Raw genomic sequence first — 26,431 nt, 5'->3', positions numbered from 1 at the left:
GCCTTGAGGTTTATGCCAACGTGTAATGTCACCAAAATTGTAGAATATAATATATGATTCATGAAAATTCACTAAATTAGTCCCAATTTCAAGAGTTATGGTTAATTATTTTTTACATTGAACCACACAAATCCCGTATCATATTCCATACGGAAAACAAACTTGGCGCTCTTCATTGTTATCTTAACAATTTACACCACTTTCATCTAAAATCCTTGTCGAAAGTTAACGAAAATCTCGTTTGACGAGTGCATACTTCTCAGTATCTCCCAAAACCATTTATACCAATTTATTGTTGGGTTCGATTGCAAGAAATAAAACTTATTTGCACTTAGTTCAGCCTTAGGCAGGAACTTTGAATCCCAAACAAAAGTATGAAATTGGGGTTTTGAAAATTAATGATTTAGAACATCATTGTAACCAAAACATTCTATATCTGATAAGATTACATTATATATATACATGTATGTCATGACTTGAACAGACACAGTCATTGACCGTGTAGTCACTGCTCTGAGTCACAAGCCAGTTCCACATCTTTCTGTTTCCAAGATGAAGTCTGTGTTCTTTGAACAGCAAAATACTAACATGCACTAGGTGCAAACTGGTTTAAATACGTGTAAAGATTGCAATTTGATTGACACACTTCAATCGATGAGAAAACAGAAATGAATACCTGTAGACGAGAGGTTTTTCTTCATCCCATCGGCCCAAGAAATCCAGTTACGATATATATACTGGACAAAATAAGTTAGGGATATTGGTATTTTTATGATTTATATTTTATCAGTGTGTCAATGAATAAATAGATCATTATTCATTATTTCAAAATTTGCATATATCCCTAACTATTTTTGTCCAGTATACTTTTTGTCCCGTTTTCAGTGTACGATAGGTCCTCAATCAGAAAAAAAGGTTTTCATGTCGTTTTTGTAACGAGAGTCAAAGTTACTGTTAATTGGGTGGTTGTGAGCAGAGAAATTTAACCGATATTTTTCTAACTTGCAGAATTCTCTGTTTGAGGCACATTAACTACTTAAAGTTTATATGTTTAGGAAATTGAGCATGTATGCATACCATACACCATTCGAATGGTATGTCAATACAACTTGGTAATAGTTACTGCAAGTTATATTTGAGTATGCCATTATGCTACTCTCGAGTAGAGAGTTGGTTCGACACTAACATTGAGAGGCGCTGTTGTATAACTACTATCTGTATTTACACGGTGTTATCTCTGTATCCATGGTAACAGCTGAGAGTCAGTACCCCTCTATTGACTACTTACTGATAATAGTGGCTTTAGAGTGTTATAAACTACAAATGTCGTTTTCGGGCTGAACAGAAAGAAAAATCTTCTTCCCCCTTATTTCGTCAAACGGTGAATGAAATCAACTAGACATGCAATCATAAATATTTGGTTAATATACCCAAAATACTTTCCTTCAGATTACATGACTAGTGACTGTGCACATGACTAGTTTCTCTCGTTTACATGCACTGTTTTGTCACACACATCAGGGGCGGATACAGCTTTTTGAGAAAGGGGGGGGTGTGTGTGTGTGTGTGTGTGTGTGCACACTATTGAGAAAAGGAGGGGTGCACACTTCATTTATACCCGAGTTTCAATACCCTATGCACATTTCACTACTTAATGCGTCCGGGGAGGTGGGGAGGTGGGGGAAGTGAAATTGGGTTTAACCTCGTGCTTGAGAATATTTCACTCATATGACGACATGCATGCGTGTGTATGTGTATGTGCGGCTGCTTGTACTAGCCCAGACTTAAGCTGGTTTTATAGTGCTAGCCCACTGAGATACCACGCCGCAGTGTAGCATGAATACCCCACTCAGACACATTATACTGACTCCGAGCCGACCAGTCCTTATTGTACCCATTAATGCCGAGCGCCAGGCAGGGACCAACAAGTACCACATTTTAACGTCTTTTGGTATGACGCGGTCGGGGATCCAACCCGCGACCTTCCGCTCTCCGGGCGGACGCTCTAACCACTACACCACGGATGCGGTCGGGGGGCGGTGGGGAAGCCTAATGGCTAAGGCGTTCGCTCGTCACGCCGAAAACCCGGGTTCGATTCCACACATGGGTACAATGTGTGAAACCCATTTCTGGTGTCCCCCGCTGTGGTATTGCTGGAATATTGCTTAAAGCGGCGTAAAACCAAACTCACTCACTCACTTAATGCGTCCGTCATGCACCGTGGGTTAATAACACCTTCGCATAATGTTCATTCTGTATCAGTGAGTGAGTGAGTGAGTTTAGTTTTACGCCGCTTTTAGCAATATTCCAGCAATATCACCGCGGGGGACACCACAAATGGGCTTCACACATTGTACCCATGTGGGGAATCGAACCCGGGCCTTCGGCGTGACGAGCCAACGCTTTAACCACTAGGCTACCCCACCGCCCCTCATTCTGTATCAAGTAATCAAAGTATATACACAGCAAACGTACACCAGGATGCTGCAGTTAAGTAGTATATTAGTTTTCATTTTCAAACTGACCATACTGGTAGATCGATCCAAGTGCAAACTACATTTGGCCGTTTTGCTTAAACGCTGAAATTTTGATGACACATAATCAGTGTAACGGAGTGAACGCGTTAGAGGGTAAATTCTTCGCAATGAATTATGTATACATCGCGTGACTATACTAACACATTCATCTTTTATTGAAACCCGCTGAGCCGGTTATATATTGACTAATACTCTGCGATTCACGTTCCATGGATCCGGGCACAATACTAGACTCAGGGATATTTTTAATAGAATTACTAGACATAACGCTGACGTTTCAGAGCACACTGAAATATCATATTGGCTCGAACACCGGACGTCTTTACTTGAAATTTATGTTGCATGGATATTTGACATGAGAGTAGCGTCCCCTGATCATGTCCTTGACCCTTTGAAAAAAACGAGGCTAACTTTCTTCCCACCAGCAATAGGAAAGAGAAGCCAGGTTGTATGTACAACATACTTTGCCCATGAAACCTTAATAAGGAGACAAAATACACGAAGTCTTGTATTTCCCTTTCACAAGGGGCTCTAATGTAAGTGTGCACCTTGGCAGTCAGAACAATGGCGTCAAAAGTATGCCCTTGAGGCACTGCTCTCTTTCTCTTGAAAAAGAAACCTGATCGAACTCGTCAGTAATAGTAACTTCAACAAACTGTGGACTGTTGACGTTTAGTTTTAAACGGAATTTTATAATTCAAGTGTTGAATATTTTGATCGACTGGGTGTCATGGCGATCCAGAGACGAAACGACAGGGTATTTTTGTATTCAGTTTATGATGCTGATTGACGTTTTAGTATTCAAATATAGGATGACATCTACCATAGGCGGATCAAGGAATTTTCAAAGTGTGTGTGTGTGTGTGTGTGTGTGTGTGTGTGTGTGTGTGTGTGTGTGTGTGTGTGTGTGTGTGTGTGTGTTTTCGAAACCCCTAAATCGTCAACAGGTGGTGCAAGTTTACATTTAAGGGTATGACGTTCATGATCGATACGTTAACATTCACATTCGCATCTCTACAAGACAAGTAAATGTTGATTTTTGTATTTGAAATGACTGAGAATCAACTGTCATTGATCAAACTGTGATGAATCCCATCCTGGCGAACTGCATCACCCCGTAAGACTAAAAGGAATTGGGCTGCGGTTGAACCGGAGAAGATGCGGTTAGAATTGATCTTCAGTAACCCATGCTTGTCGTTAGAGGCGACTAACGGGATCGGGTGGTCAGGCTCGCCGACTTGGTTGACCGTTTGGGTAGATCGACCCTCATGCTGTTGATCACTTGATTGTCTGATCCAGACTCGATTATTTACAGACCACCGCATATAGATGGAATATTGCTGAGTGCAGCCTAAAACTAAACTCACACAGGCCCACTGTACACGGCCCTCCTGCTCCAGCATACCCACCCACACCCACCCACCCACCACGCATACTGTCCTCAAACAACCACTGCCCCACTCTACACCCTCATGTTTGTGTTTTGACTTGACAGCATGGCTAATACAGCTTTAATATAAACTGACGTTCAAAAGAAAGTACACACCTGATGCGTTGGTACAATGTTTTCCTGAAAACAGCGTAATATTTTGAAAAGTGTTTTGATTGCGACTCTCAAGTCACAAAAATTGTGTACCTGTTGCAATAACACCATAGATATCGTACCCAATTGGAACATTGCTAGCAAAATATTTACGTTGTTTTGATAGTCTCAAAGCACCAAGTGTGTACTTTCTTTTGCACATCAGTATATAATCTGGGCTTCCACTTGTCCATCCACCCTTTTATGTGTATCCTTCTAATTATAAATACGTGGAAAGACTCTAAGGGTCAATGTTCATATCTAAAATATTGTTTCTGTTTGTTGCAGAGTCTGGGGTCGGGGACTTCACCCACAAACTGAAGAGCCATGATGCCGGTACAGTTTTCGAAAGGCCGGGTGCTGCTGGCTTTTGTGCTGATGTCTTTTATGGTGTTTGCAATGTTCAAATGGACCAATCTCAAGAACATCCAGATTGTCTACATGAATAGTGGAGGTTCCCAGGAAAATGTACCAGCACCTGCCCAGACAGCAACGCCTGCTGTGATATCAGTAAGTAGCCTAGGTTTTCTCATTTGATAAGTTTAAGTTGAATCATAATATCAACCACTGGATTTCCTACCCAGGAATCGAGGATTCACATGTCATACACATGGAGCTGGCATGGTTCTGTTACATATGACATGGAATATTAATGGATGATTACTGCAGTTTGTTGAATAATTATGTCTTTCAGGTTCCTCGATTCCATTAATTTAACGCCTTGTGGTTTACCAGCAACCCAAGAGGGGCGTCCATCAGATTAGTGGCCTACCTCAATTTAGGCTTTACCTCGACAGTAAACTGCCAGGGGCTGAATTTCTGATCAGATCGGTGAAAACGTCACCTCAGCTCACTTCAGGGAGTGTTTCCACTGTCCCCTATTTCTTTCAGAATCCAGTGCCAGGAGGACAACCCATGCCCACACTGCAGGTGTTGAAGACATTAGACAGACGGCAGCTGTCACAGATATACCACAAGTAAGGTCATGTCCACGAATGATTCGATTTAAAACAAATTCCAAAATCTAAACGGCAGAGCTCAAGATAAGATTTAGCTCATGTGGGTACTGTACCCACTGTATTGTTTTGGAGTGGGTATTATGAATGTTGAGTGGGTATTTCATTTTCGGTTACCCACTGCTTTCAAATATGTGCGTATTTCAGTCATTTTACTCACCTAAGTATTACGTCATTGAGTAAGTTTACTAAACAGGTATGTTCTGCCTTATGTCATACCTAATCAAAACTAACTTAAATATAATGGAAATGATTTCATAAAAAATCACTCATCCTATACTGACAGTACAACACTTGTCCTATACTAACAGTACAACTTGATAGCAATCGATGTCTTCATTACGCAAGCAATTTTTATAAATATATTCCGTACGCATTTGTTTTAAACTTTTTGCGTATCTAACATTTTAAATGCGTAATTGGTAGCAACAAATATTTTTCAACGCGTAAATGGAAATTTTCTATGCCTATTTTACCCGTATATACGCAGCTTATCTGGGCCTCATCTAAACGAGTATATCAGTATATCTAAAAAAGAGCTTGCCTGTGTGTATGTGCTTCTTCGTGTCAGTTATAACCCGAACTTCAAATGGGTTACAGGAAATGTATACTGTTTCTCACTAATATAATAGGCCCGTCAGACCGTGGAGACAGGATCTTTGCCACCACCTATTGTTCACAATGTGTGATACAGTCACCCATGATGATTGGCTTAAACATAGACGTCACCAGGGGTCATCTCAAAAACTTTTATTCAAATATCCACAACATCAAACTGAATCACATAAATATCAATTTACATGCCATTTCATTTAGTATCAATAATGTTCAGTGCATAAACACAGCTATAATATTAATGTTTAGCCATCTTAGCGACCATTCATAATTTATGGGTGGAGGTGTGGGTGGGTGTAGATTGGGTGGCAATGATGAATTTTATGGAGAAGCATGTACAAAGTAAGTGACAAACACACCCCCACCCCCAATGTCATGTACATGATCAATTACCACCACTTCCACATGTAAAATTTCTGAATATTTGTATGTACAAAATTGCTGCATCCCCCTTCCCCATATATAAGTACCCCCCATGCCAACCTGTGCATTTGCCATTTTGCAATGGAGCATTTTGCCATACAACTCTTTATATGGTATCATATAATAACTGATCACTTATTGAACAGTGAAATAATACTAATTCTTTCGTTTAATTATTTTCATATTCACCAAGTTAGTTAACATATCTCAGGTCATGACACTAATTGCTAAGTGAAATATGTTCACCATTTAGTGAGATTTTGACACCACCCCTGTGCTTAAAGAAGAAGAATGACAATTATTATGGATATACAGCTTCTTGTATTCTGTGGAGGCGACATTTCCACATAGATTCTAATGTCGTTGTCAAGCAGGTGATACATGAGTAACAAATTGAGAGAGTATGTACATGAGTTGTTATTACAGTAGATAGGAAATGAGTTGTTTATACAATAAATGAGGTTGATGTACAACGCTTGTATAACAGATTGAGTAAGTTGATAGGAAGCCAGTAGGGTGACATACTAGGACTGAAGTAGAGCTTATACAACTAATAGGAAGCCAGGAATTCATCGACTCAACTTCTAAAATGCCCATCAAAGAAACCCCTGTGCTTGTATGAACATTTTAAAACTAATGCAGACAGATAGACAGACAGATATTTTATTTCAGTCTCACCTCACATAAAATACATATATAAATATATTTATAAAATATAGCATATAAGTGAGCCACCCTTTAAGGGTTGTGAGAGACTAATGTATTAATACATTAATAATACTAAATAATACATAATTATATAGGTACATACAGTGTAAAATCTATCCGTATAAAATATGTTTTCTTCTTTGCAAGATATAAAAGCAGGTTTTGGCACTGAAATATACATGGTGTTTAAAAAGTAAAACTAATTTATCATCATCACAAAGATCTAAGAAGTTGGGATAGCTAAAACAGACATTTTCATATAAACTTTCACGCAAATCATCATACATAGGGCAATACAACAGAACGTGTCTTTCATCCTCAACACTCTCACTGCACTGAAAACATACCCTCTCATTCACATTGCATGTTAATCCTTGGTGGCCTGGTGGCAATGTGAGGATGCACCTGTAATCATACCTGGAATGCCACAGGGAAGCCTGCAGTTACATGATACCATTTGAAATGTTACAACTCCATACCAGGCTCATTAAATATTTGTTCGTTGCCATGGAAACGATTCTCCTTTAAGTAAGAAAATATGAATTTTTAACAAATGTATTAATTTAATCAGGTAAACGCATCCCTTTTTGCGTTAGATATGAATATTTTAAATTTTAATGAATTTGAAAAGGTAGTGGAAATTGACAGTAAAGCTAGTGGGTTTGGTTGACAAACCTTCCAATATAGGACAGAATATTCTGATGCTGAAATGCAGTCATTTAGCTGCAAGAACAAATGAGAGCTACATGTTGTCTTGTTAAGGTTGAATGCCTTTGTAGGTTTTTAACAGTGGAGGATAACGGTAATTGTTAAGTGTTTTATAACCGTTTTAACAAGCAAGTTACTTATTGTCATAACATATAGACACGTGAAGATCCGAGTTAGAATTGGTCTTGCTTGTTGTAAGAGGCGACTAACGGGATCGGGTGGTCAGACTCGCTTATTTGGTTGACAGTTGTCATCATGTCCACATTGCAAAGATCGATGCTCATGATGTGATTCACTTGATCGTCAGGTCAAGACTTGATTATTAGCAGACTGTCGCCATATAATTGGAATATTGCCGAGGGCAGTTTCAATATTAATATTTAATTATTTTTTTCCAGTTATGTCAACAGCGTTCAGTTTTCGTGTAAGAAGATGGTCAGGCGAGGCAACGTCGGTGACGGTGGCTGGAACGTTTGTGAAGACCCTCCATATAACATCAAGACACCCTGCAATATTTACTCCTTTGGGTAGGTCTGGTCGATGCCTCGTTGCCATAGCAACAGTATCCTCACAGAGATTGTTCATCGATTGGCTACATACACGCGAAACCCGTTTACCTTGATCGATACATGTCTTGTCTTGGGTCTCAGGTTGATCGTTTCCACGTCTGCTTCTGTTGCTGAGTACTTGAGAATCTACAGTCTTGTACCCCCACCCCATACCTTCCCCCACCCCATACCTGAATATCAATGTCTCAGACGTTAACTACCCAACCATAACCCTAACACTTGTTTCGTGTTTTGTGCTGGAGGCAGACAACTAGGATTATTGTACAGTACCATATACATGTCTATCGTTTATCTCGGAAAACGCTAACTACTTTATATAACTCCTTTATCTTACCACTTTTTGATTACTGCTGTCATATATGGGATAATTGTACGATTGAACAGGCGATTTTACTGGAAAATTTACACTTAGACGCATTAAGAACTATATGCGGTGCGGTTCGTGGCACCAGTCTTGATAAAATATACAAGGAAACTAATTATAGCACACTGAAACAAAGACGATATCGCTCTAAACTTATAACTTTCTATAAAATGTATCATCGTCTGACTCCTGATTATCTGAATGATCTTGTACCAGGTAGAGTATTTCAACAAAGCAACTATAATCTTAGAGATAGTACTTCCATTCAAACTACTATTTACTGTAGAACACAAAGATATTCTCAGTCATTTTTACCGAGCGCGATTATGTCGTGGAATTCATTGCCCGATGGAGCTGTAAACGCTATTTCCGTGAGGCAGTTTAAAACCATGATAAATCCAACAGAAACTGACAACTACTTTGATTTAAATTTTGGGACTAGATTTTGTCAAATCATCCATTGTCGCCTCAAGCTCGGCTGTAGTGATCTGAACGCAGACAGATATAATCGACATATATCAGTAACAGCTAAGTGTTCATGTGGTCATTATAACGAAGACGTCATTCACTACCATTTTACATGTCGGAACTATCAAAATTTAAGAACAACGGTGTATTTTTATATTCAAGGATACGATGTGAAAACTACCTTATACGGTAACGGCGCATTGGATAACTCAACAAATTGTGACATTCTAAACTCATTACACCAGTTCGTTTCTAAAAGTAAGCGCTTCCAGTGATTATCACCTCTACATATACATGTATATTCAACGCAAGACAAGATTTATATAACTTGATTTTCTGCGGCAGCTCTTTTCGTTGCTAGGCACAACCAACACCATAACCAAATATTTATTATTCAATCATTTTTCTGAGTGCAATTTTGTTTCAGTAGTATTCTTTTCTTGTCGGACTATTTCAAATATGTATCCAGCAATATTGGAACCGTGTACTAGAGCGGCGTTTATATAAGCCACTTGGCTTGTTCGCCTATCCAGGTTTCTGTATTGACGGAATAAAATTATGTTTAAACCATACATGTCGTCTCGCCGCATTGATTTGCACGGCAACCGACACACAAAGCCCATAAACAGTGAATAGGTCCTTTCAACGACACAGTGGTGAGGCCATTGGGACTCGCATACTCAAGTGAATGGAGAGGACCGAGTGAACTTGTTGGACAGGGTGTGTCAGCTCAAGCTGGTACTGTCAACCATGAATCATATTTAAAGTTATAACAGAAAAATAGACAATTGCCGCTGCAAAATATGGTTGGTATAATAAATCATGTTTGGTAAATACCAAGCAATAATATTTCAATGCTATTATTCCAGAGACTTTCTGAACATTTGCGTAAAAATATTTTACTTTTTTGCATTTTTACAGCTAATATTTTGATTATATATTTCAACGAATCACTGATTTCATTGTTTTCTGCTCATGTGAGTGAGTGAGTGAGTGAGTGAGTGAGTGAGTGAGTGAGTGAGAGAGTTAGTTTTAGGCCGCTTTTAGCAATATCATCTTCTTTAATGAGCTTCACACATTGTACCTATGTGGGGAATCGAACCGGGTCTTTGGCTTAACGGGCGAACGCTTTAACCACTAGGCTACCAGACCTTGTTCTGAAAGGAGACACAGTGGATGAAAACTGTACAATATATACAATAATTGATTAATCAGTGTTGGAATTTGCAATGCATTATGTCCATAGAAGTGCGGTTCGATACCTTAATCTTAAGGACAATTAATCTAAAGGATAATTTATTTGTTATGAAAAGATCGAATTTGTTGATAACAGATCAAGGACTGATGTTTATTCAAAAGGCATACTTTGAATATGTTCTGCTGTAGATTTTTGGGCTGTATAATTTGTACCTGACTGTGTCTAGTAAAATCTGGAGTTTGACAGAAATAAATGAATTGTTGACAAATTCACGAAAATACGACCCCCACCTCATCTTTCATATATAGATTATAAATGGTAAGATATGGTAAAATGTAGTAAATTATGGTAAGATATGGTAAAAATTAGTCCCCAGAGGTCTGCGAGTGGTTGTCCTCAGAATCGAAGGACCAAGTAGATCAGCCAGTTATAATTATGGAACAGCTACCTGATGGAGACTAGACAGTTTAGCTAGTAGACACAGATGGAAAATCATATATTGTAGTAATTAAAAGTATGAACCTAAATATTTTTGTAAATAAAACGCGTTGGAACTGTAGTATTTGAAGCAGACCAGAATCCATTCCCTATCAAGATGTACAAACAGCATGTAGATATGGAAGCATATTTTGGGTTGGTACACTTCAGATCTTGTTTGATTATGTCAGATTGTCGTGAGTGAGTGAGAGAATGGGTTTTCGCCGCTTTTTGCAATATTCCAGCACTATCGCGGCAGGGACACCAGATATGGGCTTCACACATTGTACCCAATCGGGGAATCGAACCCGGGTCTTTGGCGTGACAGGATAACGCTTTAACCACCAGGCTACCTGCAGCCCTTATCAGATTGTAAGATTACCTTTGATACTGTGATATCTATTTCATAGTTATTGTTCCCTTTCAGGATCAATTACGACTGGAGTTTCGACGATGCAGTAGCTACAGCCTACGGCTGCCATATCCACTCGTATGATCCAAGGTACGTTTGTCAAGTACTTCAGTTGCTCTTGTATTGTTAGTGAGTGAGTTTAGTTTTAGGTAGCTTTTTAGCAATTTTCAAGCAATATCAGAAATGGTCTTCCCACATTGTACCAGTATGGAGAATCGAACCCTGGCCTTTGGCGTGACGAGGGAACGCTTTAACCACAAAGCTATTCCTCCAGATCCGCCCTTCTTGTTTTGTGTAGCAGGTAATGATCATCCCTCATTCCACAAAGTGACGACAGCCTTGGAATGGGATCACTCTCTTTGTAAAGGAATGGAACTCACGGTCGTCAGGAATTAAATTACTGATATCATTAAAACATGAATTTGTTTATATCTTTAAATATCATTCTGATATGATTAATTCAGTTTAAGACAACAACATCTCTTCACAAGATATCCTTTATCACATCACCATGTCACGATGTGATGTCACGAAATGTAGATATTTATCATGATCTGTATTTGAAATATCTACAATTAGATCCAAATATCCATAAATATCTCTGTTTGAGATATCTTTAATGCATTTAAGATATCTTCAATTCGATTCAATTTTCTCTGATTTAATTTAGGAAATCTTAAAAACAAATGAAAATATCAGCAATTTCGAAATAAATGTGAAACATCTGCCATATGTATATGCAGGCATTACACAAGAGACCTAAATTGAATCTTAACATGTTCCGGATGCCTTGGGATAAAGGACTGACACCTTACAGAACCTGTTTCCGATGTTAAAGCAAATACTCCCACTTGTAGATGCGTTGGGACTTGTTCTCCTTTGGGGTTCATTAAGGCGATTATGCTCATGGCTTGCTAACAGTTGTTGCTCTGGCAACCATAAGTATTGATCTTATATATTAAGACCAGGGTGCCCCTGTACAAAACAGGGGCGGTGGGGTAGCCTAGTGGTTAAAGCGTTGGCTCGTCACGCCGAAGACCAGGGTTCGAATCCCCACATGGGTACAATTTGTGAAGCCCATTTCTGGTGTCCCCCGCCGTGATGTTGCTGGAATATTGCTTAAAGCGGCGTAAAACCTTATTCAGTCAGTCAATTGTACAAGACAACCTTAGAGTTACGATCACCAACCTAATCACTAGCAACTGAGTAAATAAGAATATTTTACCTGCATGCGTTTGTTATGCAATACTGGCATAGTATTCGATAATGTAGATTAACGCTTAGTCCCTGAAAATATAATTTTGATTGTAACAAATAAACCCTTTCAAATTGAAAAGGAACCCTAGGGAAACCATAGCCAGAACCTGAGGAAATCTAGATTTGCTTCATTTAGAGCTTTATCACTGCAGGGAGGGCTATAGTCTCTCGTACAGACCCTGAAGCAAATATATCCAAGAAAGCCCACACAAGTCTAGAAAATGTGGCAAGTCTAGATTTCCTCAGCTTCAGGAAAATGAAGAAAGTCTCAGGGCTCCTTTTCATTATATATATTTTTTTACTATGAACTTTTTTCAGTAAAATATGTTCATTTCAGAGACTAGTTGTTAGTCTAGGAGGGCTATGTTGTAGGGAAATAATGTGGTTCAGGGACTGCGAGGCAGACTGTCAATTATGCTTCTCTAACTCTATTCACAACAGTATTACATGTAATGCTTATACAGTTTACCAGAATTATCAATGTGTTGTAAATGTTTAGTTACACGAGGATATCGTTACCATCAGCATACTGACTCCAAGAACTCACAGGCGTTATGCTTCTCTGACTCTTTTCATAACAATATTTCCTGTAATAGCTTTACTAGTTAACCGTAATATTGATATTGTTCAGGAATAATAATATATTATATATTACATATATATAAACATATAGTACCATTGTCATCTGCCTGATCAATAACGGGTCCCTCCACACAATACCTAATAATACCAGCGGTGGACTGATCTGAATCAATACGAAATATATTAGACAAATAAAATACAGTTGCAGCATGTGATCTCCATGGAGACATCTTTGCTTATGTCAATATTCGTTTTATTATGGGTCGACCTGCCTGACAGGCTAGTTGCCTATTGGGCCCAGGATTATAAAAGAAGAGAAGTATGGGCATCATTAGCATTGATACACTGATCATTGTCTGCTCTTTTGTTGAACTGAATAGAAACGGTTCCGATAGTCATCTGCTTAGTATGGAATCCTAGAAGGGACATTGTCGCGTCGTGATCACTGGGTGGGTACTTTTCAACAATGTTCGATGAAAGGCAAATGTATTGTTGAGGAACAGACTGACTGACTGAGTTTAGTTTCACGCCGCTTTTAGCAATATTCCAGCAATATCACGGCGGGGGACACCAGAAATGGGCTTCACACATTGTGCCCATGTGGGGAATCGAACCCGGGTCTTCGGCGTGACGAGCCAACGCTTTAACCACTAGGCTACCCCACCGCCCCTGTTGAGGAACAGAACGTTCATATGCGTGCTCTATACTTTCCCTGGAGGAAAAGAGAAAAAGCAGTGTTCAACGGGTGATCTCAAATTGCAAATATTATACCTTTTTGTGTGTGACGGTTGTATTGAATTAAATTCTCTTTGTACATTTCTTTGCAACACCCTTAGAGCACATTCATTTTATTTGCATGGGTGGGAAGGTGGGTGTACATTTCTTTCTAGACTATCGCTTAGTCTCTGAATATATATGATTTTGATAGTAACAAACAAACCCATTTAAATTAAAAAAGGGAATCCGAGGAGACTAACGATTCAGAAGCTCGGGGAATCTAGACTTGCTTCATTTAGGGCTTTAGCACTGCAGGTAGGACTAGGCTGTGGGGGAAATAATGTGGTCCAGGGACTGCGAGACAGACTAATTTCTTCCACCAACAATTTGTGTTGACTGAGCACCATCAATCGATCTACAAGTATTTATATAGTAAGCAAAACTCTCCATCTGGGGCATATTTCTGAACAAAATAATAATTAGGAATGGCTCTTCCCTCTCTCTCTCTCTCTCTCTCTCTCTCTCTCTCTCTCTCCAATAGTGGATGTAGCTGGGGATCTGTGACAGAAAGTAGGTCTCCAACAGCCACTGGTCGTATCAGCGAATGAATACACTATGCTTCAGGTTTCAGTGCCTGTCATAGCTAAGTCTTTGTGCGCCCTGGCGAGCAATGCTGTATTGATTCAAATATCTTCATGTCTGGCTATTGATTGATGTCCCTTAAACAACACTAACTGAGAGAGACCGGTTTGACAGTCACTGAACCATGTTATTTTCACTTTCGCCATCTCCTACTCTCTTCTAATAAAACGGGAGTCTTTGGGGAATCAGCTCGCTTGGCAAGAGGTTCTACTATACCAACCCAAACACAATACACGACCTGAGTATATAACCGATGAGTTTATTACACAGCCACTGAATGAATTTGTATATAATCAGTCAATAATAAAATGATTTACAATTAATTATTAGAGCATGTTAACAATCCAATCAGCTATCAAAGTACATAAACATTTCATGTGGTTCGTTAGGCACGAGACAAACTACATTAATGACGATACGCATTCTAATGTACTCACATAATGCAATAGTTTACACATCACCCCAGTGGGCTCAATCTACGGGGCGGTGGGTGTAGCCTAGTGGTTAAAGCGTTCGCTCGTCACGCCGAAGACCCGGGTTCGATTCCCCACATGGGTACAATGTGTGAAGCCCATATCTGTTGTCCCCCGCGGTGATATTGCTAAAAGCGGCGTAAAACCATACTCACTCACTAACTCATGCAATCTACATTCTATAACAGTCCAAAAACAGCATAGTGTTCACAATGTAATGCAATAGTCAGGGTTACCGATACACTCCACACATCATCCCAGTGGGCGTTCATGCAGTCTATTAGGGGGCGTGGTGGGCGAGCTGTCTAACTCCACACATCATCCCAGTGGGCGTTCATGCAGTCTATTAGGGGGCGTGGTGGGCGAGCTGTCTAACTCCACACATCATCCCAGTGGGCGTTCATGCAGTCTATTAGGGGGCGTGGGGGGCGAGCTGTCTAAGACGCCAGGCTAGTAATCCAGCGAGCTTGGAGGTGCCCGGATCGAGCCCACCTGTGACCTGGCGTAAAAACCTTGGAGTCAGCTTTGTGTGCAGACTCTTTCAGTGTTGTAACAACCCCTAGTGTACAGCACACAACCCTGTGCACTTAAAAGAACCCACGAATCCGTTGGCAAATGGTGGCCACATGAATACGTGCAAACACCCAGTTGCGGGTACAGCAACGTGCAGTAAACTTGGACAAAGTACTGTGACTATGTGTCCCAATCCACCCAGCTGTGAATGGGTACCTCGAAAGGATGAGAAAGTTGCATTAACTCGGTGCGCCTAGTGGCAGCAAGAGTTGTATGATCCCCAGGGAGTTGAGATTGGTATTATGTGCCGCTGAATTCACATCCAATTGATCGAGAGAAAAACAAAGAAGCGCTTTGAGAATGCATGTGGGATGGACTATAGCGCTATATAAATATCTATATAATAATAAGAAATATAAATCACAAAACATCGTAGTATTAATCAGTAATAAACAATCCTAAACAGTAATACAGAATACATGAAAAATATATGAAGGAGGCCACGTTGCACACAAACCTGAAGGAAGTGCAAAGGATTGCAACATATAGTTAAGGTACGATAGATTAAACTAAGACATAATAGCACAAATATTTTAACAAGTAGAAGAAAATGAAGTTTCTCACCTGAGTAAATAAACGAGGAGTTTATTACACATTCACAGGATGATTTTGGACTGTGTGTCGTCCCTATTTCATACCTATTCCAGCTGTCATAGTTAAACGCATTTACTGATAACACTATTTATTGTAACTTGGGATTATGTATTCCAGCGATGTCAGTTGATGATAAATGTGTATAATGGATGACGAGTAGATAAACGCGCGCGTGGTTTGACCTTAAGATTTAAACACACAATACGGATAAACGTACTGCACCTTGGTTCTGTTAGCTTTAGAGATACTGGTCCCGGGTTATCTACGATGCTCGTTATCAATGTGACTCTTGGCAGTTTTAAGATAGTGGTCATGATCACTTGTCTGTGATATATTAATTTTTCAATAACATATACCGGCATAAAATATTTGTTTAACTTTGTCAGTTTCTTCCACGTTCATACTTCATAACGCTGATTTTATATATCTATAATTGTTTTGTTATTTACTCCTTTTATGATCCTACGCGTTAACGATGCAAATAGAAGCGACAAAACCCTTTCCACATTCATAAGAAATCTCTGCTCAAAGCAGAGTCGATTGTTCAATTGTGACTATACAATGAGCATATATTTGTTTCAGTAGCATTACAGCTGTAGGATGCTGTTTGTAACCAAATTGCGTCTGGACCAGACAATCCAGTGATTGTCACCATGCGAAACGATGGCAGATCATGTGTTTAATATGAATCACTATGAAGTGATGATACCACGTGTTCGCGAAAAGGTGAGCGTATCTGCCCCACCGGTGGCACCCGTCATAAACATAAGCTAAGTCTAGTCAGTTGTTCACCTGAAATAATTCGGGAACGCATGGTATAAGTCAAAATAGCGAATTGCATCGGACATCATTTTTTGTCACTGCTGCATCAAATTTCGAAATGTCCTCCTTATGTCTAATAGTATCATAAAACTTCTTGAAACTTTATTCAGGCCTTGAATGTTGTAACCTTGATCAAACAACTTTTGAGCAAGAGTTGGATAAAGCCTGTCTTGAAGAAAAACGCTGGTTTAAGTTTAAAACACAAGTCAGGAGGACTTAAAGGTTTGGTTTTGGTTTGTCTGCTGTGTAACGACGCACTCAGCAATATTCCTTGTGTATGGCGGCGGTCTGTAAATAATCGAGTCTGGATCAGACAATCCAGTCATCAACAACATGATCTACGCAATTGGTATACGATGACATGTGTCAATCCGATTCCGTTATTCGCCTCTTACGACAAGCATGGGTTACTGGAGACCAATTCTAACCCCGGTCTTCACGGGTAACATGTATAGTTTTTCTTAAAAGAGCATGCCTTAATATTTTTATGAGTTCCCCGAGGCACACATGAAATATAGTACTTTCCCCTGTGCATTAACGTTCCGCGAAAGGCAACTATTCAATGCACGGTGGTGTTATATAACTGCTTTGGGTTTAACATTTGTATTCATAGAACATTTGGCATACCTGCCAACTCCTTTGTTTTGACACTAATGTACTACTATTGTATTACTAATGTATTACTAATGACAAGCTCCCATTACAATATTCATAAATCTCACGCCAAACTGGGTTCACATTTTAACTACTTCAAATCACACAGCCAAGTCTGAAAACACTGTTTTCAGTGACCTTTCTGAGAATTAATTTTTCAATTATGCGATGGCACCACCAATTTCCCCCTGGACCCAGCCGGGTCTGCGGCCCTTGGACCAAGGAATCTCAAGCTTTTCTATCTATGCTTGGGCCTTGCCTGGAGCTGTTGGTGTCTGGTCATACTCAAATTATACTGTTACCGGGAATCGGTAAAATGACTGTATTACCCAAATTTACTAACGTTAGGAAATATACTTTTCATCCGGCGGTCATATGAAGAACGTTTGAAATCTACGTATCATCTGGCTGTCAGATTTACACACGTTTAAAGGGGTGTTAAAATAAACGAACACTCAACTCTGCATTTATTAACGTGCGTGCCTTTCTTGCCACATGATGTCTGTTTAAAAGGTTAAAAAACGGGTCTGTGGGCCAGCGCGATATGTAAGGGAGTGTGTGTGTGTGCGGAGAGGGTGTGGGATGGGGATGGGGTAGGCCTAGGGTGGGGTGGTGGCGGTGGGGTACTGATAAGCCCTTCTGATCAGTAGGTACTATCGTTTATACGTTTGTAATGGAAATTACATTACAACTTAAATAACTGGCCTAAGGTACACTTATTATATATGACATACAAGGAGACACTGCTTATTGCAATAAAAAAAGATAGGTGTGTTCACACAGACATGAACCGGTAGGTCCTTAATTTTAGTGCACACTTGTATGAGTTACCCGATTGATCATAGCTGCATAAATTTCATTATCTATACTTTCAAAAAAGATTATTACAATGTATTAATGATTCCCTGTGTAAATTACTGTTGTAAATGTGCAAACAGGCGCATACTTGGTATGGCCTCTTTTTGATTTGGAATACAGATATTATCCCATACGGACGTTTTCTCCAATTTCAGTTACTGTACATTAACAGTACACCTAGTATGATTCCATCTCTTGGGTAGATTACAGAAAATTCTAGTGATTGCAAATAAGTTCATAAACTTAGATAAGTAAGCAGCTTCGATAATAATTGAAAGCTTACTTCCTGACAACATTAATGTTGCTCATGCGTTTTGATTTTTGCTGTCTGATTTGTTGGAATATTGCTGAGTGTGGCGTAAAACCTCTCACTCACTCCACCCACCCACCCAATCAACCAACCAACCAACCAACCAACCAACCAATCAATCAATCAATCAATCAATGTTCGTCTGTCGTCTACAAGGACCACGGCTTCTCGCAGTTGATTGGAGTTTGTGTGTCCGGAGGTGACTGGTCAATCCGATCCGGGCACAGAGGTAGCGTCCACAGGCTGGACATCTGTAGTCCGTCACTGTAGTTGAAGTGCTTGCAGTTCTAGATTTTCGTGCACCACGCTTTTCTTGTGCAGATTGGGTACGTGACTATTCTGAGATGGTACATCCAGTCTTCAGTGTTCTACGCCAGAGAGGTCGGTCGAGGGCAATTATTTCCCAGTTCTACCAGTCTGTGTTGAGGGACTTTCGCGATGCCTTCAAGCTGTCTTGAAACCGTAGTCTCTGACCTCCAACTGTTCTCTTGCCAGATGCTAATTCCCCATAGAGGAGTTGCTTCGTAATTCTGGTGTCAGACATCCGATACACATGGCCAGCCAGAGTGTGGATAGAGCGGAGAATGGCTCTCTCTAGTACTTCTGTATCAGGGATCTTCCCTTGCCATCGGATATTGAGAATCTTTCTGGGGCGTTTGGTGTGAAAATGGTTCAAGTTCCTTGCATGTCTACTGTAGACAGTTCAGGTTTCACTATCGTAGAGCAGAGTGGCGAGGACCACCGCTTTGTACACTGTGAGTTTAGTTGTGGCCGAGATACCTCTTCTATCCCATACAGTAGGACGCAGCCTCCCAAATGCAGCACTGGCCTTTGCTATGCGTTTGTTGACTTCATCGTCTATATCCACACAACGTGATAGGGAACTGCCAAGATATGTGAAGCTGTCGACTGCAGGTAGTTTTTGTGACCTTGACCTCGATATTTGCTTCAGTATATGGAACACCTGGAGGAGACGGGTACATGACTTCGGTCTTCTTTGTACTTATTGTGGGGCCGAAGTTGTCGCAAGCAGTTGAAAAAAACCCGATTGTGCGTTAAATGCTCACACTGGTGAACAGATGCAACAAAGCATGGACACATTTTCAACTACTAATGCACTCATCGAATACTGCATACATAAACTTAGCTAAGATACATAGCCTTCACTGACTTGAACAGTGAACGCTATGTATCCTAGCTAACATAAACTGGGCTGACATCACCAGTCTTGCCAACAATCAAACGGACTCAAACGCAAACTCACCGAAGCCATTCACATAAAACGCCAAAAGCCCACTATCAGCGGCATTTCATTCCACCCGCTTATGGTGCACTCCTCCACTAAGCGGAATCAACTGAATAAACATCTCCTTTCTAAAATACCCCTTTCATTTGTACATTAGGCTTCTAAGCCTTTCCCTTTGTCAACTCGCTGGCTTTATCAGTTTACTGTCAAGCCATTTGTGTTAATAATGTTGTTTTCTTTGTTACACCCAGTATATATACTTCACCTCCACTTCATGTTACCTTACACGAATCTGTATCGACACGTCGTACTCACCAAATACAGAAGTTGTTATCCATAAAGTTTGTCTATATTGTACTTAAAGAGCCCGAGCGCCTGCAGAGATTAAGGAAATATACTCATGCCAATAATGGTTGTCACCCTTTCAATTTTTTTAATGGAGAGGGGGTGGGGTGTGTGGGGTTGGGGAGGGGGAGGGGGTGAAAACCATTTTGGCATGAGTATGTAATGACAAGCAACCCACTGATTTGGCTAGTGTTTCTCAAATCATTCCAAACGTATAGATGCCACTTTATCTCATATGTGCCACACGTGAAACAGTACATTGCCCTGATGATTTCTGCATCTCGAAATATATTGGAAATGTTTTATGTCTCAGAGTGAAATACGGACTAAAACAGTACATGCATAGCTTCTGTTGAAATAACAATAATTATTTTCATTGACTGCGAATGTTTCACTGTAGGCACTGGGAGCATTCATTGTGATACACTAGTAGTTTTACTGTTCTTCGTCAACAGGCTTTCAATTTCTAATTTTATTGATCAATAATATAATTATTAATTGTTCTCGACCCGATATGGCTGAAATATTGCCGATGTGAAGGTAGATATTAACTCACTCACTCACAACATGTGGTGTCAGAATAATGAGCTGCTTATTAACCGTTTCAGATGTGTCAATATTCTGTCGCCGATAAGTTGTCCTACTTTGTCACAATACTGCCTTTCCTTTGTTCAATCTTGGCAGGTGGTAGTTTAATGATAATGTTAGCATGTCCTTACCACATATTGAGTTGCGCAGTTCTTGACAATAAGCTAGCCGTCACACGCTAAAACTGATCATTCTCGACACAGATGCAATATAAAGATTTTTGGTCACAGTGCCAGATGTTGGCTTTTCTATATAGCTTCATAGAGACGTAGTCTACGTTACACACACATAAGGCGTTATATAATAGGTATATTGATGGATGCTTTTACCTCGTGAGTCTTTGACAATCACAATTTGATTGAGAAAATTGATATCCTCGTTGACATTCAAATTAGCCTGCCAGCTGTATTTCTTAATGCTTTGTGTCATAAATACATACGTCGTCTAGTGCCCTTAGCAATCATTGTTAATCATTTTGGCATCCCAAATATCATGGAATATAATGTGCACTTATTAATCTATCAAAGTACCGAAACGTATTATCTGTAGGCTTTATTGTTATTGGGTGAAACTGTTAAATGAATCTTCGTACAGAATTTCCAGGAAATAGAAACTGAAAATTGCTAGATAACAGGAAAACTAAATTGGGTCAAGATTGCAAACAATTATTTTTTATATACCTGTTTTAAATCATCAGTGTGCAGATCATGTCACTAACATAAAACTGAAAGATGGGGTTGGGTTGGGGGGCACGCGCAAAGTCTCTGAGTCAGCTGAGAATATCCTTCAAAAACATCTAACAATCACTTATCATTAAGTGCAACCAAAGCATTACAAAAAGAACATATTTCCAAACAGCATAACATCACCTTTGGCTGGAGTTCCAAATATTGGACACCGAAAGCTTCTAAGTTAACAAGGAAATGACCCTTGTGTTTTACAATGATGCCTTAATCATCGTCATAATGAAGTTTAGGTTGCTAATTGTTTCCAATATGATTGAGTCAGTGAAATGCTAATATTTACCAAATAAAATTCTAAAGGAGCCTTTTTTCAAGCTAGACATGCTTCATTTAGGGCGTAGGCATTACAGTAAGGGCTGGACGGAAGGGGAAATAATATCGTTATGCGACTATGATACAGACTGGGATAAGATACGGAAAACAAAAAAAAAATTGGACAACAGACCATTGTTTTTTGGGGTCTTTTAATTGTAAATATGGTTCAAATAGCGTAACCTAGTTTTCGATATCCTTCGAATGTACATTTGGTTGAAACTGGAAAATATACATTTATCCCGAGACAAGAACGAATGTTTACTTATAATTCAAAAGTATAACAGCACGAGTATTCATTTTGTCTTTTGTCTTCTACCCGTCCCTACATACGCTCAATCACATGTGTCTCCAGGTCACGGAGAATCGGTGGTTTAGGGGCACGTATTGCAATTCTCGTGCGTTTGCGTGTGTTGTTGACGCAGCATGGCTGCCTTGTAACATCACTATTTGATTATGATTCACAAACACATGTTCATGATATGGTCGGAATCGTGCCACGGATTAACAGACATTTATCATGAAAACAGTTTTTTTTATGTAGGTGGCTTGAAATTCGCTTTACAAAGGCCTACAGGTTCGATCACAATACTTTACGTTTCAAAAGGGTCTTTTCTCTAAGCATGCTCACGTCAAAACTGATTAAAATTTTAATCGCAGATTGATGAATAAGACAATAAAGAGTATGCCAAATCATCGTTACCATGACAACCCTGTGATACTTAAGCTTCAACTTATGTAAGAGAGTAATAAATACAATGCTAGGTATAGCACTACTACTACAGATGATAGTGTATGTCGTACATTTTGATAAGTTGCTTGCAGCGCTATCACTAATCACTGGGTATGTATACAATTATATGTGTGATGGAGGAAAACGTGCGTCGCTACTTTTCTCAGTAATCTGAATGCATGTAACGTGAAACCGGCAGATACTTATAGAAGAAAGTGTTTGCCCTACATGTAACAACGATGTCCTGTATAAAAGGGAAATAATGTGGGGATGAATCACATGTACTTTTATCTGGGCCCGTTTATGATGATACATATTGCGATCTTTCACAATAATCTCTCTGGCTATCAGACTGAGGGTACTATTTAAACATAACCGGTATTTTTCTATTATTGTATTTATACAGTAACATTCTTCGAATTTTCTCCATATACGTCCGCCAGATACATCGCGCACTACCCCTTTCTCTATTGACTTTCTCCAACGAATGTTGCATGTTCGAAGAATCCAGGTCAAAGTAGAAAAGTCTTAAGACTATTCCCTACAATTCTGTAACATACACACTATGTAAACAAACCTCAGGCTACAGACCCGCACCGAATAGTAGAGCGAGTCTCTAATTGGATAATATAGTTGCACGTTAAAAGAGGTGGGAATAATAGAAGACGCTATCCAATCAGAGACTCGCTGTACTAATCGGTGCGGGTCTGTAGCCTGAGGTTTGTTTACTTCCGGGCATATGTCCTGACTTCGTCCGAGAATGAACGGCAAAATTATTGAAAGCTTTAAATGGGAATAAAATCATCAGGTTTGTGATACGCAAGGTACTTTACAGAGGTCAACTGAGTATAAATTGTGCAGTTTTTTCAACGGTCAAAGCGATGGAAGCGTTTGTCAGAACAAAACCGAACCGAGCCGAGCCGGGCCGCCATTTTGTTTCGATTTACTGACACACCTTTCTTATATCTTATATATATAGGTCATGCTTATAACTATATCAGAGTCGGGCACCTATGGTTTCAGGGTCAGTGTTTTGGTAGGGTATTCATTCTTGGTGTCTCAGAACGCTATATATCGATATTAGTCCGTACTGGTACCCTCCCTCAACCCCAAACAGACGCACACCACAACAGGTCACGCGTCTGTATTATATGTTAGTGTAGTACTGATAATCAACATCATCTTGACAACTCACCTTACCACCTTGCCTGATAGTGAGGATTCATCCTGGCATGCAGTAATATAACAGTTACTTAAAATGGCAGTGTTAAAATTGTTAAACTCATTCACTCATTTGTTTTGTTACAGCATGACAAAAGTGAAAGATCACGATAGAAGACCAAACCTTCACTTCCACCGTACAGGCCTCAACGTATCTGATGAAACGAATACAATGGGCTGGCGCATGCGCACATTCAGCTCCATCCTGAAGGAAAATGGCCACTCGCAGGTAGAAACGCTGCAGTTCAATTTGTCAGAAACAGTTAAATAAACCCCGTTTGTCTGGACAGTAGTGTGCCCGTACTGAATTTTGAGCTGCTGAAATGATGCAAGAAGTATTCATTTTTATCATCCAAAACTGTGTTCCACAGGAGATATCGCTTGTGTGAGATCAAACGATATCTCCTAGGAGATATCGTTTTGACAGTAGATTTTGTACAATGCCCTGACAATGTGATGACGTCATGTACTTAATGACGTCACAATGCTATGACATCGCTGCACTGCAAGTCTAATGGCAGTACCATGTTCAGAGATGAACATTTTTCATTGAAAATTAATGACTGACTGACTGAGTTTAGTTTTCGCCGCTTTTAGCAATATTCCAGCAATATAACGGCGGGGGACACCAGAAATGGGCTTAACACATTGTGCCCATGTGAAAATTAATGAAGAGTGATTTTGAATGATAAATGGAATCTCACCCTCGTGTCTTCTGATATCAAATATATCAACACTCGTTGATAAAGTAAAAATATCCTCGGCAAGCCTCGGGTATTTGTAACTTTATCAACTCGTGTTGATATAACTGATATCAGAAGACACTTGGGTGAGATTCTCTATGTATCCATTGTCCAAACTTTAAGGTGTCCGGAAGCACGGGATTTAGACAAAAAAACCAAGGGAGTTAAAACAGATCACAGTTTACTAATGACTCTTTTTGAAACAGGGACTTCATTATACGATAAGAATGTAAACAATTGTCAGTAGAAATATTGGAAATAAAGTGTTGTAGGGCTCTAGTATAATGCTGGGAGACACCTACTCTGCATTGAAATGTTTTGGAACTTATTTTGTTTATTATTTAGAAACATCTGTTATCTTTCAGGCCGTGATCGACCTACTGAAGATTGACATTGACTATTCCGAATGGTGGGCATTTCCAGAGATGCTGAAAAGCGGGGCTCTGAAAAATGTGAAACAGTTTTGTTTTGAGATTCACGTCAAGCTGAAATCTCACCCAGAGCCGGACATAGACAAGTACCTGAGAGGTCTGGAGCTGCTGAGAGACTTCTATAATGCTGGATTTAGGATATTCCATACAAATAAAAACATGGATGCCAAATACAAGTCAATGTTTGGCATGGAGCGAACAGGTTGCCATGAGATTTACATGGTGCGCAGTGACACACAGACATTTGGGTAAAGATCTGGTGACCAAGCTAACATCTAATGCAATTTGGTAAAAGAGGGTCATTTCAGGTCTCTAAAAAGGTGAAAAAAATATATGTCTGGCATTGGCTATAATTGCTTGTTATTTCATTTATTAGTATTGCATTGACAAATGAGGTTCATCCTAATGCATATTTTCTCCTCCATCCAAAAAGTTGCTTATTTGGCAAAGTATTGATTCTGGATGAAAAGCGGGATTATTATGCAAATTCGATGCAAGTTGTTATGAAAACGTTGTTCTTAGTCTCCAGACAAATGTAATAATCCATAACATTCCTGTAAACGGGGTTTACAACGGAGACCATGTTTATGTCCATGCTTTACTAAGTACAAATTTACCATCTTCGCTTTTAAAGAATCACACATTCCCTCATTCATTTGATCAGTACACCATTCTGCATCATTTGATACTATTCATTTAAACATACTGATCAGTAACAGATCATCAACCATTCTGCATCATTTGGGTTCATTTTCTGATGATCACCATGTTATGATCACCATGTTAGATTTAAACATACTGACTACATAACGTAACGAAAGAATCATACAACCATTTTCAACAAATGTGCTCAAATATATCATTTTCTGATATTTTGGTATCTGTACAGTTTCTTTTTTTATGATCACCATGTTAGATTTAAACATACTGACTACATAACGTAACGAAAGAATCATACAACCATTTTCAACAAATGTGCTCAAATATATCATTTTCTGATATTTTGGTATCTGTACAGTTTCTTTTTTTATGATCACCATGTTAGATTTAAACATATTGACTACATAACGTAACGAAAGAACCAGACAACCGTCTTCTACAATTGTGCTCAAATATATCATATTCTGATACTTTGGTATTTGAATGCATTTCAATCTTCATTGAAACATATGTTTCAACATTATGAATGCATAACGATAGAACCATACTGTACTGAGTTTAGGAAATCACATTTTCTACCCAAAATGTGCTTATTTCTCATAGTCCGAATAATTTTGTTTTATAAATACATTTCATTATTGATTGAAACATGTGATTACGATACGATACATCGTTGTAGGATCATTTGAACATAATGTGAATCTCGAAAATGGCTTTGGCCGTCCATATGTTTATGTGTTTACGATCTCCCTTCAGCCCTGAATTTCGTTCCGACGTGAAATAAGGTTTTCCTATCTCAATTTTTCATGTCGTCTGGAATGATGCACGGATGAGATACAAAAATACTCAC

At 39.4% G+C, this 26,431-nt stretch overlaps 1 protein-coding gene and 1 long non-coding RNA gene across 2 annotated transcripts; one reads left to right on the top strand and one right to left on the bottom strand.

Moving 5' to 3' along the window:
- Positions 1-1,144: 1,144 nt before the first annotated feature.
- LOC124283920 lies at positions 1,145-20,189 on the bottom strand. The gene is made up of 3 exons (XR_006900434.1): positions 20,087-20,189; positions 11,410-11,415; positions 1,145-1,155 (listed from the first exon to the last, which is right to left on the bottom strand). It is a non-coding gene; the product is annotated as an uncharacterized LOC124283920 (long non-coding RNA).
- LOC124283919 (probable methyltransferase-like protein 24) lies at positions 4,425-25,243 on the top strand. The gene is made up of 6 exons (XM_046719956.1): positions 4,425-4,629; positions 5,011-5,096; positions 7,988-8,116; positions 11,093-11,167; positions 23,835-23,976; positions 24,856-25,243. Exons 1-6 carry the CDS (start codon positions 4,447-4,449, stop codon positions 25,171-25,173), a joined length of 933 nt encoding a protein of 310 aa, XP_046575912.1. The 5' UTR covers positions 4,425-4,446; the 3' UTR covers positions 25,174-25,243.
- The last annotated feature ends 1,188 nt before the right edge of the window (positions 25,244-26,431 follow it).

This window comes from Haliotis rubra, unplaced genomic scaffold, assembly GCF_003918875.1.
Source record: "Haliotis rubra isolate DU_JTF1 unplaced genomic scaffold, ASM391887v1 Scf325, whole genome shotgun sequence".
In the NCBI taxonomy this organism is placed as follows: Eukaryota; Metazoa; Mollusca; class Gastropoda; order Lepetellida; family Haliotidae; genus Haliotis; species Haliotis rubra.
The sequence above is the reverse complement of the archived record's forward strand: the minus strand, read 5'-3'. Positions and strand labels throughout refer to the sequence as shown.